Here is a 20,708-nt window from a genome sequence, read left to right as displayed (position 1 = left end):
GCATAGTGGTTAGTACAGTTGCTTCACAGCGCCAGGGTCCCTGGCTCGATTCACGGCTTGGGTCTCTGTCTGTGCGGAGTCTGCACATTCTCCCAGTGTCTACGTGGGTTTCCTCCGGGTGCTCCGGTTTCCTCCCATAGTCCAAAGACGTGCAGGTTAGGTGTATTTGCTATGCTAAATTGCCTTTAGTGTCCAAAAAAAGGTTAGGTGGGGTTACGGGGATAGGGTGGAGGTTTGGGCTTAGGTCGGGTGCTCTTTCCAAAAGGGCCGGTGCAGACTCGATGGGCCGAATGGCTTCCTTCTGCATTGTAAATTCTATGAAAGGTTATCAACTGGAAATATTAACTCTGTTTCTCTCCCTCTCTATCGAAGCTGCCAGACCTACTGGCGTACTCACCGCATTTTCCGTTTGTTTTTTAACCTCAATGATAGCACTCTCACCTCAGCTAGAAGATGGCTTCAAGTCCCACTCCAGCTCATAATCAAGGCTGACAATCCAGTGCGGCACCAAGGGAGTGCTGCAATGTCGGAGGTGCTGTGTTTCTGATGGTACATTTGTCCTTTCGAGTGGATGTAAAAGATCGGGTTTGGAGTTCTCCCCAGTGTCCCGACCAACATCGTCCCTTCACTAATAATCACATTGCTGTTTGTGGGATCTTGCTCTATGCACACTTCCTACAGAATGGGCCTACATTTTAAAAATGCCTCTTTTTTCGACCTAGCAACTATACTGTAATCTTACCTGAAGAAAGATTCTCTTGGGGTGTGGTCCAGCAGGGTCAGATGTGTATGGAAAAAATGCTCCGCTACAAACTAGAGTTACTGAGATCAGAAACACAGTCACTAAACCCAACAGAGTCCATTTTGTACTTCTACACAGATAAATCAGGCTCACCTGGAAACAGAAAATATTTTGAGAGTAAACAGACAAAACTTTACAGCACATTAACTTGGCTAAAGATGTACAACTCCAATTGAAAATTAAAGCAGTCCCGGGTAGATAAGGGCGGGTGATAATCGGCCTGATTTCCCACTCCTGATAACTTGCCTGGGTACATGGACATTGGTCAAGGAACGGCAGAATTGGATTGGATGGTGATGTTCAAATAATAATGCACCCAAGCTATAGTACAAATTATCATTTTTAACTGTTTAATGCCTTCACAAAATATAAACTGGATATTTTCATAGTTTAAAGAACCTCTTTGATGTCGGAGACAAAAGTGAGGGGCAGAGTAATAAGTATGCGGGGGGGGGGGAAGAGAACAAAAATGAATCATGCAGGGTTGAACCTGAATGTCCACCAACCAATGCTCCAGCGGAGTAACAAACAGGTGTATTCAGAGGGTATCACAAGCAACTATCCTAATGTATCATGGCTACATGATGCGCGGGACAAAAGTGGAAGATATACTGGTCAAGTGAGATGAAGGAAAATGCAAGAAGGCTGGTGCAAATCATGAGCAATGGCAAAACCTGTTGGGCAGAATGCCCTGTTCCTGTGTTCCTATGATCCATTTCACTAACCAAATTATTAGTTTACACCCAGCAGTAGTGAAAGTGTAGACACCCATTCGCAAATGTATCATAGGTCAAAGTGGAACTTGGCAGCAGCAAAGGGACGCAAAGAACCTAAATCTTAAAACAAGTCAGTCAATTAAAAGGGTGTTGTTTATTTCTTTCATCCCAGTTCCTCAAAACACTTTTCCTTGTACTGCTCTAATGTAACATGACCACTTACAAAGTAGGTAGTTAGAATGATAGTGTATGCGGCAATAATTGAAGCCAGTACTACGTCAGGAGGTATTTCAGTACCACTGCGACCTAGGATGGGAGTAAACATTTCAAATGCACCCCAAAACAGATACATGGTCAGCAGATGAGGAATAAATAGGCCCAGAAAATAAATTGCCGTCAGCTTCACTGTAGCACCTAGGTTAAACAGAAAGAGACAGAAACCCATCAAACAATTACAGCATTGATGACTTCAAAAACCTTAAACAAATGCATATATAAATATTTAATTCTCCCCCCAGCCCCATCACAGATTTATCTAGTTATTAAACAATTGAACATTTTGATACCAGATTACCTACTTCAGCTTTCGGTACCTGTGGGAATTTCTTGTATCCAATTGGGAAAGGCAGAAAAAAGAACACTTGTGACAGAGGTAAAGATACTCAAAAATATATCATCAAGGCAGGAGTATAACAGTCATTGGCAAATACTTCAGGTAGAATTTTTGGATTTATAAAACCAAATCCTGTGCTCACAATTTTAGAACAAAGGAATATTTCCATATATTTGCCAAAAAAAAATTACATGGAAAAAACGAAGCAGCACATAAAAAAGGTTAAATCATTGCACAATCATCCATAGGCACATAGTTTTTTGATAGTACATACATGTGCTTCAGACAAGAGGAAACTGTTATCTTCAACACCAAAGATGCATTGCCTACACATTCTAATTCCATCTTTTAGTGAAATAAATCTCTTCGTTCTCATTTATTCTCAAGTACAAAATTTAACATTGGGTGAACATCCCCTTTCACGCCTCCAAGGCCCATTGAAACCTGCTCAACCAGACTTTGACAGCCATGACCCCTCCACCCACCTCACTGCCGTTCACCAGCCAAACTCTGCCTGCGACTGCGGGGGCCCCTACCCGAACCCTCCTCCTCCCAATCCCAGGAAAAAACAAACCAAGCCCAAAGCACTTATAACAAACTGTAAACACAGCTGGACTACCCTCCCACAGTCAAACAAACCCAAGACCTCTACATTCCCACCACCTAGTACATAAATTTAAAACTCTATAAACAAAAAACAAAGACTAAACCCAGTCCCCCTTCCCCCAAGTCCAGGTCTCATTTCCAGACCCGATCCTTTGGCCTTCACGAACTGCTCCGCCAATCCGAAGTAGAGATCCTTCGAGTTGTACGCCACCCTCAACTTCATGGAACAGACCGCTCCAAATAGCACACCTTTGTTGTAGAGTGCCACCTTCACCCGTCTGAAAGCTGCCCGCCTTTTCACCAAATCCATCGTTAAATCTTGGTAAATCCATATACCAGCACCCTCCCATTTCACCTCACACCTTTTGCTTCACCCAGTTTAGCACCTTTTCCTTGGTGCAATATTTGTGGAAGCAAAGTATGACTGCTCTTGGCAGTTCATTCACTTTCGGCTTCGACCTCAGCGATCGATGTGCCCTGTCTAGCTCGTAACAGGAGAGTTCTTCTCCCTCCCCCATCAATTCCACCAGCATCCTTGCGAAGTATTCGGTCGGCCTCGGGCCCTCCACCAGACCCATGATCCGAAGATTTTGCCTCCTTGACCAGTTCTCCAGGCCCTCACCTTGGCTTTGAGCCCTTTATTCGCCTGCACCACCCTCCACAACTCCTCACCCATCAAAGTGATCTGGTTGCTGTGCTGCGAGATGACCTCTCCTCCTCCAGCCTTTCAACTTTACTCCTTGCTCTTTTATCTCGGCTGCATTCTGCAACACAGCCACTTTTACCGGGGCCTTCACCGCCTCCAGCCACGTTTCCATCATTTCCCTTTGCATCACCTCCAATATGCTTGGTGAACAGCCTTTAAAATTCTCTGGACACCACTTCAATCAGAGAATCCACTGAGGGAAGCAGCGCCACATTGTGCTCCTTCCCCCGCCATCTTTTTTTCTGCCCGAGACATTGACTCACTCCAAGAATATTTGTTTGCCCCCTTCTTTCCGTCATTCTTTTTCTGGGCCTTTGACATCACAATATCTTCCTACACCAATTTCACCAAAATTGCCCCTGGGATTGGGCATTAAAGTACAAAAAAAACCCAAAACATCGAGTAGGAGCTTCCCCTACATGCAACCTCCGCTTAAATGCATCACCGGAAGTAAGAAACAGGGAAATTTATAACGGGGGTAATGAAATGGCTGACCAAATAAATAGATACTTTGGTTGTCTTCCCGAAGACACAAATAAGGTACCAGCAATATTGGGAACACAGGGTTTGGTGAGAGGGAGGAACTGAAGGAAATCAGTATTAGTAGGGAAATTGATGGGATTGAAGGCCGATTAATCCCCAGGGTCTGAATCTACATCCCAGAGTACTTAAGGAAGTGGCCCCTCGAAATAATGCATGCATAGTCATCTTCCAAGATTCTATAGGCTCTGAACAGTTCTTACAGATTGGAGGGCAAGCCAATGTAATCCCACTATTTAAAAAAAGGGAGGCAGAGAAAAAAAAACACTGAATTATTCTTTTTAAAAAATAATTTTTATTCAAATTTTCACAAAATATCAACAACAAAATACAGAAAGAAAAGAGCAACCCACCCACCCCGTATACATAAATAATAAATTAACAGCCTTCATCAACACAAAGGCAAATATACACATCCACTCAAGACAAACAAGCCAACCCCCCCCCCCCCCCCCCCCCCCCCCCCCCCCAGGGTTGCTGCTGCTGACCATCTTCTAACGTTCTGCCAGGGAGCCTTGGAATGGTTGCCACCGCCTGAAGAACCCTTGCACCGATCCCCTCAAGGCAAATTTCACCCTCTCCAATTTAATAAACCCTGTCATATCGCTGATCCAGGAGGATTCCACACTCGGGGGGCCTCGCATCCTTCCACTGAAGAAGAATCCTTCGCCAGGCTACCAGGGACGCAAAGGCCAGAATACCGGCCTCTTTCGCCTCCTGCACTCCCGGCTCCTCTGCCACCCCAAATATTGCGAGCCCCAGCCCGGCTTGACCCTGGAACCTACACCCTCAACACCGTCCTCGCTACACCCATCCAAAAGTCCTCCAGCGCTGGGCACGCCCAGAACATGTGGGCGTGATTCGCTGGGCTCCCCAAGCACCTAACACACCTGTCCTCGCACCCAAAGAACCGGTTTATCCTTGCCCCGGTCATGTGTGCCTTATGCAGCACCTTAAATTGTATGAGGCTGAGCCTCGCGCAAGAGGATGAAGAGTTCACTCTCCCCAGGGCATCCGCCCATGTCCCTTTGTCAATCTCCTCACCCAACTCCTCCTCCCACTTACCCTTTAGCTCCTCCACCGAGGTCTCCTCCTCCTCCGGCATCACCTGATATGTTGCCGAGATCCCCCTCTCCAACCTGCACCCCCGACAGCACCATGTCCTGGACCATGCGTGGTGGCAACAGTGGGAACTCCACCACCTGCCGCCGAACAAACGCCCTCACCTGCATATATCTGAAGGTGTTCCCCGGGGGGAGCCCGAACCTCTCCTCCAGCTCACCCAGGCTCGCAAACTTCCCGTCCACAAACAGATCCCCCATCCTTCTAATACCCTGCCCTGTGCCAGCTCTGGAATCCTTCGTCCATCCTCCCCGGGACAAACCGGTGGTTCCCCCGAATCAGGGACTACACCGAGGCCCCCACCTCTCCCCTGTGATGTCTCCATTGCCCCCAAAATTTTGAGGGTAGCCATCACCACCTGGCGCGTGGTATACCTCGTTGGAGGGAAGCGGCAGCGGCACCATCACCAGCACCTCCAGGCTCGTGCCCACACAGGACGCCATCTCCAGCCTCTTCCATGCCGCCTCATCCCCCTCCATCACCCACATACGCACCATCGCCACGTTGGCGGCCCAATAATACCCACAGAGGTTAGGCAGTGCCAAACCCCCCCTATCCCTGCACCGCTCCAGGAACGCCCCTCTCACCCTCGGGGTCTTCTGCGCCCACACAAACCCCATAACACTCCTGTTAACCGCCTGAAGAAGGCCTTACAGATCAGAATGGGGAGGCATTGGAACAGGAACAAAAACCTCGGGAGCACAGTCATTTTAACTGACTGCACCCTACCCGCCAGGGAGAGTGGCAGCACATCCCACCTCTTAAACTCCTCCTCCATCTGCTCCACCAGCCTCTTGAAGTTAAGCTTATGTAGGGCCCCCCCCAGCTCCTAACCACCTGGACCCCAGATACCTGAAACTCCTCTCTGCCCCTTTTTAGCGGGAGCTCACCAATCCCCCTCTCCTGGTCCCCTGGGTACACTACGAACAACTTGCTCTTCCCCATATTAAGCTTGCACCCAGAGAAATCTCCAAAATCCCCAAGGATCCTCATCACCTCCGGCATTCCCCACCGGATCCGCCACATATAGCAGCAATTCATCCGCATAGAGCGACACCCGATGCTCCGCCCACCCCAGCCCTCTCCAGTTCCTCGACTCCCTCAACGCCATGGCCAGGGGTTCAATTGCCAGCGCAAAGAGCACGGGGGACGGGGGACAGGGGACACCCCTGCCTTGTCCCCCGGTGTAGCGGAAACACTCTGACCTCCTTCTGTTCGTGGCCACACTCGACACCGGGGCTCAAATAGCAGCCTCACCCACCTGACGAACCCCTCCCCGAACCCCGGACATGGGAGAAGAATGAAAATTCCCTTGCCCCCGGCCTCGCAAACCTCCATGGGTACACCCCACCCATCTGGTCCATGAACCCCCTCAGCACCTTGGCCGCCGCCGGCCTCCTGCCCGTCCTAGACCTAGACCTAGAGCGATCCAGTGCCAGGTCCAGCACTGTGTTAAACCCCCCCCCCGCATTATCAGGCCCCCTTCCTCAAGGTCCGGAATCCGGCCCAACATACGCCGCATGAACCCCGCATCGTCCCAATTCGGGGCATATACATAGACCAACACCACCCGCCTCCCCCTGCAGCTAGCCACTTACCATCACATACCTACCGCCATTGTCTGCCACAATGCTCGGCGCCTTGAACGACACTCTCTTCCCCACCAAGATCGTCACCCCTCGATTTTTTGCATCCAAACCCGAATGAAACACCTGCCCTACCCACCCCTTTCTCAACCTTACCTGATCCGCCACCCTCAGATGCGTCTCCTGAAGCATGGCCACATCCGCCTTCAGCCCCTTCAGGTGCGCAAACACCCGGGCCCGCTTGACCGGCCCATCCAGTCCCCTTACATTCCAAGTTATCAGCCGGATCAGGGGGCTACTCACCCCCCTCCCCCGTCGACTAGTCATAGCCTTCCTAGGCCAGCCACGTGATCGCGCACGGAAAAAGCCCGCGCTTTCCACTCGCCCGGCCCCACCTCCTCTGGCGCAGCTCCCTTTCCAGGCCCGGTCCCACTACCCCCAACTCATGACTCTCCCCTCCCTGCGGGGCCCCATCTCCCTACCGACCATCAACCCCCCCCAAGCAGTTTACCTACCCCCCCCACAAGCCCACCCGGCGGACCTAATCAAAACAATGTCCAATCAACCCCCGAAAAACAAAGAACCCCCCCTCGAACCACACACAACAATCACCAACCATCACTCCACCGCGACCGCTCGTCCCCGACCCTCAGTCCGAGTCCAGCTTCTTGGCCTGAACAAAGGCCCACGCCTCCTCCGGGGACTCGTAATAATGGTGTCGGTCCTTATAGGTGACCCAGACGCACCGGCTGCAGCATACCGAACTTCACCCCCTTCCTACGCAGCACTGCCTTCGCCCGGTTGTAACCGGCCCTCTTCTTCGCCACCTCCGCGCTCCAATCCTGGTAGATCCGGACCTCCGCGTTCTCCCACCTGCCTGCTCTGCTCCTTCTTGGCCCACCTTAACACACACTCTCGATCAGAAAACCGGTGGAACTGCATCAGCACCGCCCCGCGGCGGCTCGCTGGGCTTGGGCCTCCTCGCCAGCACTAGGTGGGCCCCCTCCAGCTCCAAGGGCCCCTGAAAGGCCCCCGCTCCATCAGCGAATTCAGCATGGTAACCACGTAGGCCCCCACATCCGATCCTCCAGCCCCTCCGGGAGACCCAGGATCCGCAGGTTCTTCCGCCTCGACCGGTTCTCCATCTCTTCGAGCCTCGCCTGCCATTTCTTGTGGAGCGCCTCATGCGCCTCCACCTTCACCGCCAGGCCCAGGATCTCGTCCTCGTTCTCAGAGACCTTCTGCCGGACCTCCCGGATCGCCACCCCTTGGGCCGACTGGGTCTCCAGCAGCTTATCGATTGAAGCCTTTATCAGCTCCAGCAGCTCTGCTTTCAGTTCCTTAAAACAGCGCTGGAGAAGCTCCTGATGCTCTTGCGCCCACTGCCTCCATGCTGCCTGGTCTCCGCCCGCCACCATCTTGGTCCTCCTCCCTCGCACCTTTCTTTGCTTCAATGCCACTCCTGGTCCAATCCATACACTATCAGGGGAATGTTGCTGTCCCCTTCCCACACTGGGAACAAGCGCCGTACGGGCCCTAAAAAGAGCCAAAAGTCAGTTTTTAGCGGAGCAGCCAAACGTGTGACTTAGCTCCGCATAGCCGCAACCGGAAGTCAAAACAGGGAATTATAGACCAGTCCGCCTGACATCAGTAGTGGGGAAAACGTTAGAGGCCATTATAAAAGATTTTGTAGCAGAGCACTTGGAAAACTGATGCAGGAGCAGACAGAGTCAGCATGGATCTATGAAAGGGAAATCATGCTGGACACATCTACTGGAATTCTTCGAGGATGTAACTAGTAGAGTTGACGAGGGGAACCAGTGGATGTGGTTTAGAGGGCTTTTGACTAATCCCATATAAGAGATTATCATGCATGGGATTGGGGTTTGTGTATTGAGATGGATAGAAAACTGGCTGGCAGGTGGAAAATGGAGTTGGTATAAATGGGGCTTTTTCCAGATGGCAGGCAGTGACTGGTGGGGTAACGCAGGGATCAGTGTTAGGACCCCAGCTATTCACTATATATTAATAATTATTTAGATGAGGAAATTAAATGTAATATCTCCAAATTTGCAGAAGACATAAAGCTGGGTGGGAGGGTGTGGTGTGCGGAGGATGCAGAGATCCATCAGTGTGATTTGGACAATTTGAGTGGGTAATTGCATGGCAGATACAGTATAATGTTGATAAATATGAAGTTATCCACTTTGGTAGTAAAAACAGGAAGGCAGATCATCCGAATGGCTATAGATTGAGAGAGGGGAATGTGCAACGAGACCTGGGTATCCTCGTACACCAGTTGCTGAAAGTAAGAATGCAGGTGCAGCAGGCGATAAAGAAGGCAAATGGTAACTTGGCCTTTAGAGCGAGAGTTTAGAGTACAGGAGCAGGTGTCTTGCTGTAATTATACAGGGCCGTGGTGAGATCACACCTGGAATATTGGGCGGGATTCTCCGAAATGGAGGCAGAGTGTTCGCGCCGTCGTCCTTGACGGTGCAAAACGGCCCCTATCCCGACCGATTCAGGGCCCGATAATGGGCTAGGAGCGGCGCCGCGTCATTTACGTGCGCCAGGCCTTGGCGCCGCGTCAAGGCGGCGCCGCATACGTGACGCGGCCGGCGCCGCATAACTGGCATCACCCGCGCATGCGCGGGTTGGCCGGCGCCAACCCGCGCATGCGTGGTTGCCGTCCTCTACGGGTCCGCCCCACAAGAACGGATCTTGCGGGGCTGCGGAAGAAAGGAGGTCCTCCTTCATAGAGGACAGCCCGGCGATCGGTGGGCACCGATCGCGGGCCAGACCCCATTTGAGGGCCCGCCCCCCGGTGCAGGATTCCCCCCCCCCCCCCCCCGCCCAGCATTCCCGCGCTGTTCCCGCCGGCAGCGACCAGGTGTGGACGGCGCCGGGGGGGAACCCGCCGTTTTGGGCTGGCCGCTCGGCCCATCCGGGCCTGAGAATAGCAGGGGTGCCGGAGAATCGCCATTTTGGGTGTCTCGGGCGATTCTCCGGCCTGCGCCGCACGGAACTTGACAGCGCCGTTCTCGCCGCTTGGGAGAATTGTGGGAGGGTGTCGGACCGGCGTCGCGGGAAAATTTGGCGACCCGGGCGATTCTCCCAAACGGCGCGAGAGCGGAGAATCGCACCCATTGTGTTCAGTTTTGGTCTCCTTATCGGAGGAAAGATGTCCTTGCCAGGGAACGAGTGCAGCGAAGGTTTACTAGACGGATTCCTGGGATGGCGGGACTGACGTACGAGGAGAGATCCAGTCCATTAGGGTTATATTCGCTGCAGTTTAGAATGAGGGGGAATCTCATAGAAACCTATAAAATTATAGCAGGACTAGACAGGGTAGATGCAGGATGTTCCCGATGGCAGGGGATTCCAGAAGCAAGGGTCACAGTCTAAGGATATAGGGTAAACCATTTAGGACTGAGAGTGGGGAGCCTATGGAATTTGCTACCACAGAAAGCAGCCGAGGCCAAAACGTGTTATGTTTGGCATTAGACATCGCGCTTGGGGCGAAAGCGATCGAAGGATTTGGGGGGGGGGGGGGGGGGGGCGAGGAATGGGAATAGGTTATGGAGTAGGATGATCAGCTGTGCTCATAATGAATGGCGGAGCAGGCATTTTCTATTATGTTCTGCTGAAATCTGCCATCTTTCATCTAAATATGCCATCATAACCTTCTCCCTCATATACTAGTCTAACTTCCCCTAAAATGCATCTTAATTTAATTCAACCTCTCCTTATGGTAGCAAGTTCTACATTCTCAGCACTGTGAGTGAACGTTTCTTCTGAATTTCCCATTGGATTCCTTGGGAGTTATCACAATGATGGACTTCGTACTACATATGCGTGCAAAGAAACTCCTTTATTTGTATTAGCAGGAATTACAAAGACCAGAGGCAGGCCCTGATGTTTTGCTACCTAATTAACTAGGCAGAGACACCGTGTTTACCACAGACTATGAAAGAAATTATAAGGAAAGGTTAAAGTTAAATTAGATGCCAAATGCAAACTTAACTACATTTAAGAAAATGATGAACCCTTCAAATTCCCTCACTCACCAAATTCCCCAAGCTAAGCACTCTGTCAAAGGACTCTGTGCTATTTACTTCATGTGTTTTCATCAATATATTTTCAGTGTAAATCTGCAAACATAAGAGATTTCGAGGGGGGAAAAGCATCCACATTTCAGTCCATTCAACGTCTGATGTATGTGCTGGCCAGTGTCAATTGTGAGAGAGTTTATGCCAAGTGTTAAAAAGATTTCAAGGTAGTATTGAATGAGTTCCTTGAATGAACCACAATCCAAAGTAATTCTGTCTCCTGAAATCCATCCCAATTTAAATAAGTTTCACTTCACAATTTGGCTAAAAAATTTAATACCATCAATGAACAAAATCAAGTACTTCAGGAACAAGATACTGTCCCTTGATGTTGCAAATGCCAACATGGAAAGCCTCGCCAATGAACTGGCGCAGTTGATTTTTAATGATTGTGGCAATTCTTGGCTTCTATTCCCCAGTTATTAGTGACATTATCCAATTCACATATACTCTCTGGAGAGAGAGAAAAAAAATGATGCAACTGTAGGAAAAATATCGTCTCAAATATTGGTCTCAAAAAGTGCAGTGATACACTCTCATTTACCTACAACAAATCTGCTTTTCTCGAAAGGCACAAAAAGTTGATCACAATGATTCTTTTCAACTTTTGATTCCACTGGTACCTCTGGTGATAGAAAAGGTTCTTTTCCTCCTTCACCTCCTGTTCTTATACCATTAAATTGCACAGGAACAGGAGTTCCTGCGCCTTGGCGAGGTTTTGCTGTTGTTTTTTGATATCAGATGGGATATTGGGAATAATATGAAAGCTGGGATATAGTGAAAGCCAAGGGTTGACAGATTTATGAAACAAGTAACCAAATATTCCTCAACCGAAAATCTGCATTGGTCAGATTATGAATGTGAAAAGATAGCAATAATTTGAGTGCCTGACCCCCAACACCTGCTGTTTACCCTCGCAATCCTTCCTTCGTAGGGCAACCCCAAGTCTAGCTCAACATGAAAGGTAAGAGAAAATGTGACAGAGATCGGCAGAAAGTGAAAGACAGAGATGAACACAATGAGAATTGGGGAATGGAAGACAAGCAGGGACAGGGACAGGAAGAGATTTTTTGTGCCACGCAACAGAAGGTTAACTAAAGGAAAAGCAAAGCGATCAAGTATTTCTTGAATTATTTCATATTAATTTTATACTCAATTTTTTACATAATTATACAAGATATGAGAATTTACCTTTTTGTTTGAGCCCTACCTTTTTCATTAAGCTCCTTCCCAATCAGTAATCTCACCAAGAGAGGAAAAGCCACCCACAATCCAGGCACATAGGCTGAGCAGAGGTCTCGTTGGGTAAAGTAAACCAAAGTGCAGCACCAGATTGTTAATGAAACATCAAAATACAGCTCTGCCAGGTAAAAGTCATTCATGTTCTGTACACAAACAAAATGATAATTTAGGTGATCAGATACATGCCAGCAATAATTAAGTTTGGTGTCTTCATAGTCTATTCATTATAAAGAAGAAACATTTGCGGCAACATAGTACATTGCCTACACAAGCTGCTTTTGACAGAGTGAAGATCCAATACCTGGCACATACACCCTAATTTAGAAAGCTAGAAAAAATCTTTTTTTTTTTTTAAAAAGAGCAAATGTTTTTTTAAACCGGTCATGATTATGTCCGAAGGTGCATGCCACAGACAGACATTCCCACACTTTGCTTAGTCAGGTGGGTAACAGGAAATAAGAAAGGGCCATCTCATTATTTACCTTAGCCACAATCTAATCATATCTGAAATGGAATACGAGAAAATATAGTTTTGTTTAGGCATTCAAACCATTGTTTACACAAGTCTTGTGTTGCAACCATAGTCTTTGGTCAACGCAACTGAAACCAAATGCATGGAATGTTGGGAGTATCAAATTACAATATTGACTTACCACAGAGAGCAGCTACTGGGGTTGGGTGACGATGCTCAGCATTCACTGCTGCCATGAAAAAGGCAGAAATCTAGGAAGCTGAAAATCATTCATAACTCAAACCCCAAACACCAGAGATCCACCTGTGGTGCTTTTCCATAGTACCTTCAGCACACAAATGGCTCCCTTGATTATTAGTGGCCAGAACTGGACATAGCATGCAACATATGATCTGGCTAGAATCTGAGTTTGGGGAAAGCAGTTCTGGTTAATTTGCACTCATGTACATTAACAGGAACGTTTAGCCTATTCCTTGGGAGCTCACGAGAACTTGGCTTGGTCATAAAAATGCTCACAAACTACGCCTGTCAAAAGGTGGTTGCAAATTCTCTCCCCCCACCCCACTCTCCTCCCTGCACCTCTGCTTGGCTTTTGCAGAGTCAAGAAGTTATGAGGGCCTTATTTGCGAGGCTGGGGGTGGTGCAGCGGAAGGTGGTACAGAGTGCACCTGACAAAGTTATGGATGAGCCAGTTGTTTGAGGTGGTGGATGACACTTGTGAATGCTTTGGGAGGGGTCCTGCCAATCGTGTACATATGTTCTGATCCTGCCCGAAGTTGGAGAGATTATGGAGGTGTTTTTTTCAGCACCATGTCAGCCATCCTGTATGTGGATTTGGAGCCCAGTCCTCTGGGGGCCACATTTGGGGTGCTGGACTTGCCAGAGCTGCAGGCAGAAGCGGAGGCAGATGTTCTAGCCTTCGCCTCACTGATTGCTGGCAGACAAGTCCTGTTGGGGTGGAGGTCATCTCTCCGTCCTGTGCCTCAGTGTGGCTGGGGGACTTGATGGGGGTTCCTGTACTTGGAGATGGTCAAGTTCATTTGGGGGGGGGGGGGGGGGGGGGGCTTGTTTTCAGTTACTGGGTGTTGGAGGATGGAGGTGGGGAGGGATTTGGTTTTTTTTGTTATTGTACTTTGTTGTGTTGTATGTTTTAAATAAAAATTTAATAAAAATATATATATTTTTAAAAAGCCATGAGGGAATTATACGTTCCTCCGCACACAGAATCTTCAAATGCCCTAGTGCTAGTTTAGCCACTTAGGCTTTGAGAGTGTCTGAAGAAGTGAACAGGAAGAGGAAATAGAAGTGAAAAATATTAGGCATCAATTGACAATACATGGAGTACAAATAACAAACTGAAAGGAGAACCAATATACTTACTCCATAATAAAGGTTTTTTGCAAGCGTGTGAATCAGTATGAGCTTCGCAAGGGCTATTGACCCATACAATATAACAGAAACGTAGAAGTGGGAGTACCAAGACATTGCATGCCCAGTTAGAGACACAAACACTGCTACAATAAGGGTGGTTACAAAGATGATAAACCAGCAGATTATTGTGACACCGATTCCATAAAGGAGATCCCTCCTATAGTGCGATCCTGTAAATAATCACACCAGTTACACTGTGCAAGATAAATAAAAACAATTTTTGACATCTAATAATTGGGTATTAAGAACAAAACATACATTCCCACAATGTAGCAAAAATATCCACAAGCATTTTTATTACATGGGATGTGGATGTCGCTGACTGGGCCAGCATTTATTGCCCTTCCTTAATTGCCCTTAAACTGAGTGGATTGCTCGGCCATTTCAGAGGAGCACGTTGCTATATGCCAGACCAGATTTTCTTGCCTAAAGGACATTAGTGAACCAGATCAGTTTTTACGACAATCTAAAATGATTTCATGATCATCGTTAGACTTTTGATTCCATTCAAAGTTCACCATCTGCTGTGAACATCACGCTGGGTTTCTGGATTACTAGTCCAGTGACAATACCGCAGTGCTACTGTCTCACCAATGGGAGGCAAAAGTTGATACAGGGATATTGGAACAGGTCAGCAAATGTTTGGCCAAAATTTTAGGTTTTAAGGAGCAATCAAAAGGAGGAGAGAGGTGCAGAAAGATTTTGGGAGCGAATGGGCTGGTTTAGCACAGGGCTAAAGAACTGGCTTTTATAGCAGACCAAGCAGGCCAGCAGCATGGTTCAATTCCCGTACCAGCCTCCCCGAACAGGCGCCGGAATGTGGCGACTAGGGGCTTTTCACAGTAACTTCATTGAAGCCTACTTGTGACAATAAGCAATTTTCATTTCATTTCATTCAGAGCTTGGCGGTCTAGGCACCGGAGGCATGGCGACATTGGACAGTGGTAAAAATCGGGATCTTTAATGAGGCCAGAACTGGAGAACCACAGAAATCTAAGAGAGGGGTTGTAAGGCTGGAGGAGGTTAAAAGTAGGGGAGCGGTGAGGTCATGGAGGGATTTAAACACAAGGATGAGGTGATACCAAACAAAGTGTCAAAGAGATCCATATGGGGGAAGCAAACTCGGTACGAGTTCAGATATGGGCAGTGAGTTTTTCATGAACTCAAGCTTGGTGTCCTTCTAGTTATTTACTCCTCTTTTTTCCATTCCATGGGAAACTCTTAAGTAGCAGAAGTTAGCAATCTATTCATTTGCAACCCAGCCCATTAATGGCCTCAGCCAAAGGCCATCATGTACATGCTTTACTTCAGATAATAAGTGGGAACACTGGCAACATTTTAGCTTCCATATTGGATGAGATCAGAGCCAATAGCTGTGCCTACACTGCTGTCCCAGTTGAGATCAGCTAATTTAGCACAGCCCAGGGAATGTTATCATTAGGTCACTGTTGGGAGCACCAGAATTATCCATTTTACATTAGGAACATTAGTGCTTCATTCAAATTCTCAAAAAGCAGCATCTAAATTTCGACATATTAGCCATCCTGAACATATCTGAGAATAGTTGTCAATTTTTTAAATATGCATCAAAATAAATTTGGCTCAAATTTACCTACAAAACACCAACCCATGAGCCTGCACAGATTTGTGGGCTGCCGTCTAACATATAGAACAACAACAAAAAATCTACTCATTTTCTACCCTCCTCCTCCACATCACAGAATCTTGCTCTGTTGAATGAAAACAATCGTCACATTGAATGACATAACAATGATTTTGAATTTGGTGCGAATACCTTGATACCTTCATAATCTGGAACTCACCCGTGATAACAGATAAGGAAAATTAAGACTTATATTTAAAATGATGTGGAGATGCTGGCTTTGGACTTGGGTGGGCACAGTAAGAAGTCTTACAACACCAGGTTAAAGTTCAACAGGGTTGTTTCGAATCACTATTACCCAACATGATCGACCAATATTAGTGAAACTAATAACCAGTTAAGTTGTTCTTAGTGATGTTGATGTAGAATTGCTGTAGAGTACACTAGGAGAGACTGCTGCACCTCCTGGAATGGTGATGCAGGATCCTTAAAGTCAAAATGAAACAGTTGCAGATACTGATTAATATCTCAAACGACAGCACCTCTGAATATGCAAAGCATCCTCAGTTAAATCAGTCAATATTCCACATTCAAAACCTGTTACGACTTACACCCGGCATCCTTCTGACCTGGAGCCAGTACAAACAAGAGCGCTAGACTGTGACATGAACCAAATGCTCTTTAGATATTGCAATGTTATCTCAAGTCGAGTGTGACTACAGTTTGTTAAAGGACTAATATATTTAGGACTAAAAACTACCACGGCAAAAAAGTTAGAAATTTGAGACTTGCCTCGATTTATCGATATTGAGAATTTTTTTCCCAAGTAGACAACAGCTGCCACAGCTACCAAATAGTTTATTATAGCACCAATCCGTTGTGGGTAGGCCACGACAAACAATCCAAGAACATCAAAAAATATCATGGTCCCATGACGATACTGTGTTGAGTCAGCTAGCTCCTCAGATGTTGCCAAGTACTGCAGAACAGCCAGGATATTGTCACCTACAAATACCATAAAACAGTTTAGAATAATAGCTTAAAAATTGTTTCAATTACCTACTTCTACTTTCTAATTCTTTGTGTATTTAGTGAATAAACAAATATGGTGGAGGAAGCACTCACTGAAAGATGAAGAACAAATTCTAACATAATTCGAAGCAGATTTCTCTAAATTGACATGAACTCTCAATGGGGAGAGCCGGGGCAAGAAGTTTAGCCATGCACAAGTTGTATTGGATTGACAGTTTATCCATTCCTTGAGAATTGCTAGCTTCTTGGAATACATTATCAGCTGCTGCGCTGAGGCCTGACCCTCTAATGCATTGAAGAGGTAATTTGACAGTTTGCTGAATGGGGTAAAAAAATTCTGGTCACATAAAAAGGTAACGATTTTCATAGGTAACACCATGAAGGGAATTCCACTGTATTTGTGTTTACTTATTGGTCCTGGATTTCGTCGCGTCTCCCAGGCGATTTTGTGTGGTTACGGGCAAAGGAGGTGGAAAGAAGTGTTTAGCCATGATGGAGCAGCCAATGGTGGGGCACACTTGATAAACCGTCTGGTCTTTTTCTGCCTGTCATTTTCATATATATTCAAGACATCTTGTTTACACCTACATCAACATCAGTGTTTTAAAAGCCACCAAAGAAAACAAACATCTGCAACAAGGGGCGTCATTCTCCGACCCCCCGCCGGGTCGGAGAATGGCCGTTGGCCGCCGTGAATCCCGCCCCCGCCCCCACCGAAGTCTCCGGTACCGGAGATTGGGCGGGGGCAGGAATCGGGCCGCGCCGGTTGGCGGGACCCCCCGTTCAATTCTCCGGCCCGGATGGGCCGAAGTCCCGCCCAGAAATTGCCTGTCCCGCCGGCGTAAATCAAACCTGGTATTTACCGGCGGGACCAGGCGGCGTGGGCGGGCTCCGGGGTCCTGGGGGGGCGCGCGGGGCGATCTGACCCCGGGGGTGCCCCCACGGTGGCCTGGCCCGCGATCAGGGCCCACCGATCCGCGGGCGGGCCTGTGCCATGGGGGCACTCTTTCCCTTCCGCCTCCGCTACGGCCTCCACCATGGCGGAGGCGGAAGAGACTCTCCCCACTGCGCATGCGCGGGAAACTTTCAGCAGCCGCTGACACTCCCGCGCATGCGCCGGGAAACTGTCAGCGGCCGCTGACGCTCCCGCGCATGCGCCGCATTTCCGCGCCAGCTGGCGGGGCAACAAACGCCATTTCCACCAGCTGGCGGGGCGGAAATCCCTCCGGCGTCGGCCTAGCCCCTCAATGTTGGGGCTAGGCCGCCAAAAATGCGGAGCATTCCGCACCTTTGGGCCGGCGCGATGCTCGTCTGATTGGCGCCGTCTTTCCTGCAGAGGACCCATTTTTCTGAGCAGTCCCTGTTTTCGACTGGAACGATTTGGATATAACATTGGATTATTCTCACATGTAAAAACTGGTGAGCGTCACTGATGAAAGTTTTTTTTTTTTCTTAACTGGTAGCCATCTTGAACCGTGTTAGAAAGTTGTTTAAAAACAAGATTAAGTTTACCATGTCACTACAATTTTCTAACAATATCCGAAACAGGTACACCTGGCCCGACGTGTCTCTATTGCAGATATTTTGTCATGGAAGAATGACTGGCTGGGAACCAGGAGGTTCAATACACTTTCTGGCTATCCTTCAACTTCTGAAATGAGGCACCTGGGACCAAACCCAACTCAAACTGATAAGCTTGGGATTGTGAAGTCCCAAACAACTCAATAGAATATAAGGGCACGGTCAAATTGTTGAGGCAGAATAGAGAAGCTTTATTATACATGTATTCCATGTGCTTGGGGGCAAAATAGGAATGAAATGTTTAATCACGTAGCAAGGTACACTTCTAGAGCACAGAATTCAATGTAATTTTAAACTCCTGACGACAGTACATTGAATACGTGGGGGAAATTTAGAAATTAAAAATTAGAAGTATTTTGTAATCTTGAGGTAATGTGTTGAATTATTTCCTCATGTCACAAAAACGCTACTGCTGTTAAGTAAAGCATTAGTGCCATGAAAAAGAATAGTCTTTATTTTGTAATCTTTATTATTGTCATAAGCAGGCTTACATTAACACTGCAATGAAGTTACTGTGAAAATCCCCTAGTCGCCACACTCCGGCACCTGTTCGGGTACACCAATTCACCTAACAGCACATCTTTCGGGACTGTGGGAGGAAACCGGAGCACCAGGAGGAAACCCACGCAGACAGGGAGAATGTGCAGACTCCGCACAGCCATTGACCCAAACAGGAATCGACCCTGGCACTGTGAAGCAACATGCTAACCACTGTGCTACGATTGTGAAAATACTATAATCGATGTTGCACGATTTAATGATATATTCCACAGAGAATTATCAGTGAACATTAAGTTCTTTTTTGCACCATTTACAATTCACAGAAATGGTTTTAAGTCTACAGCCTTGGAAAATTGGTAGGGGCCCCAGTTAGAAACAAACTACCATGGGAGAATTTGCCAGTAAAAAAAGTTTAGGATGGAAAAAGGGTCACCATTTGAAAGGAAACAAATTCTCCACAGGTAACTAGAAGCATAAATTTATCACCAAAAGGGTAATAGAACTGACGGGGCAGCACGGTAGCATTGTGGATAGCACAATTGCTTCACAGCTCCAGGGTTCCAAGTTCAATTCTGTCTTGGGTCACTGTCTGTGCGGACTCTGCACATCCTCCCCGTGTGCGCGTGGGTTTTCTCCAGGTGCTCCGGTTTCCTCCCACAGTCCAAAGATGAGCAGGTTAGGTGGATTGGCCATTCTAAAATTGCCCTTAGTGTCCAAAATTGCCCTTAGTGTTGGGTGGGGTTGCTGGGTTATGGGGATAGGGTGGAGGTGTGGACCTTGGGTAGGGTGCTCTTTCCAAGAGCCGGTGCAGACTCAATGGGCCAAATGGCCTCCTTCTGCACTGTAAATTCTATGCTTTTTTTAAATTTTAAATCTACACACAGCTTATTAAGGCATGGATCCGGAATCATCCACAACAGCTTTTAAAAGATAACAGGATAAATATTTGATTTTTGAAAGGGGCAATGAATCGGGGCAAAGGTGATGAGCACTTGAGCTGATGTAAAATCTATGGTTCTAAATTAAGCTAATCCATGTTTACACTTGTAAGGAACTAATTGAATTCAACAGTCCACAATAATAATAAAAGTGCCCAAAGGCATAATAACCACATCAATTAAAATTCATGGCTCGATTAATTTGCTTTCAGTCATAGGACTTACATATTTTTAAGAATTTGGTTCCAAAACAAACATACACATTATTATTAGAACAAGAAGCGCTATGTGTACAGAGAAAAAAGTCTACCGACCAGCCCTCTTAATGGAGTCCAGAGGAATTCGATCTGCCGTGTCATACTTTGTGTGATAAATATAACCATTTTCAATGAAAGCCAAGTCTATTCCTGAAAAAGAATACACATCATAAGATGTTCCCAAGCAAATTAGTGACAGAAAATGTTATATCATCTCAGAATACACAATAGATCTATTGAAAAAATCCATCAGAAAACATAGAAACCCATAGAGTGCAACCTCAATTATCTGCACCGGCATTGTCTACTAGAACTTTTAATGGAATCCAGTTTGGGTGGACAGCACAGTGGGGGTACTTTTGCAGATTTACTTCAAAGTGTTCAGGTAGTTGTTTTCAAGTAGTAGATGAGAACAGATGTACATTGGTGAATAGGGAAAACCCGAATACTCATTTCAGTGATGAAAGCCCTAAGACCGTCCCAGAAAGACAAGCATAGGTAACACTCATTGCAATCTGATGGAATGAAAGCAGCAGTAAAAACAAAATGAACAGTAGAACCTCAATTATCATCTACTTACAAAGTGCATCAGTGGGGAGGAAGTGAATGAAGTAACCCTCCATTACGATATGCATTAAAGTTCCAGCATATCCTTCCAAGATTGATTTGGTTCTAAACCCCTGTGTTCTTTTGAAGAACTGGTCAATAAAGAACCATTTTCCACAGTTCTGAGCAATTTATTTGACCGAAAGTAGTTAAAAATGGCACACACCATGTTTTTTCTTAATATTGCAAGTCATGTATCTTCAGTGTATAGAGGATGAGCAATCAAATTCAACTGGCAATGCCTT

General features: G+C 47.0%; 1 protein-coding gene across 1 annotated transcript in view; it reads right to left on the bottom strand.

Annotated features, from left to right (window-relative positions):
• Window positions 1-20,708, bottom strand: part of ermp1 (endoplasmic reticulum metallopeptidase 1) — a 57,984-nt gene that overhangs the window by 16,092 nt on the left and 21,184 nt on the right. The window contains exons 6-11 of the mRNA XM_072517225.1: window positions 19,915-20,007; window positions 16,341-16,553; window positions 13,895-14,115; window positions 12,011-12,185; window positions 1,742-1,932; window positions 743-895 (exon numbers count right to left, since the gene is read on the bottom strand). Of these exons, the coding sequence (XP_072373326.1) occupies window positions 743-895; window positions 1,742-1,932; window positions 12,011-12,185; window positions 13,895-14,115; window positions 16,341-16,553; window positions 19,915-20,007 (1,046 nt within the window). The remainder of the gene's footprint in view (window positions 1-742; window positions 896-1,741; window positions 1,933-12,010; window positions 12,186-13,894; window positions 14,116-16,340; window positions 16,554-19,914; window positions 20,008-20,708) is intronic.

The sequence above is a fragment of the Scyliorhinus torazame genome, chromosome 9 (assembly GCF_047496885.1).
Source record: "Scyliorhinus torazame isolate Kashiwa2021f chromosome 9, sScyTor2.1, whole genome shotgun sequence".
In the NCBI taxonomy this organism is placed as follows: domain Eukaryota; kingdom Metazoa; phylum Chordata; class Chondrichthyes; order Carcharhiniformes; family Scyliorhinidae; genus Scyliorhinus; species Scyliorhinus torazame.
This window is presented reverse-complemented; position numbering and strand designations above follow the sequence as displayed.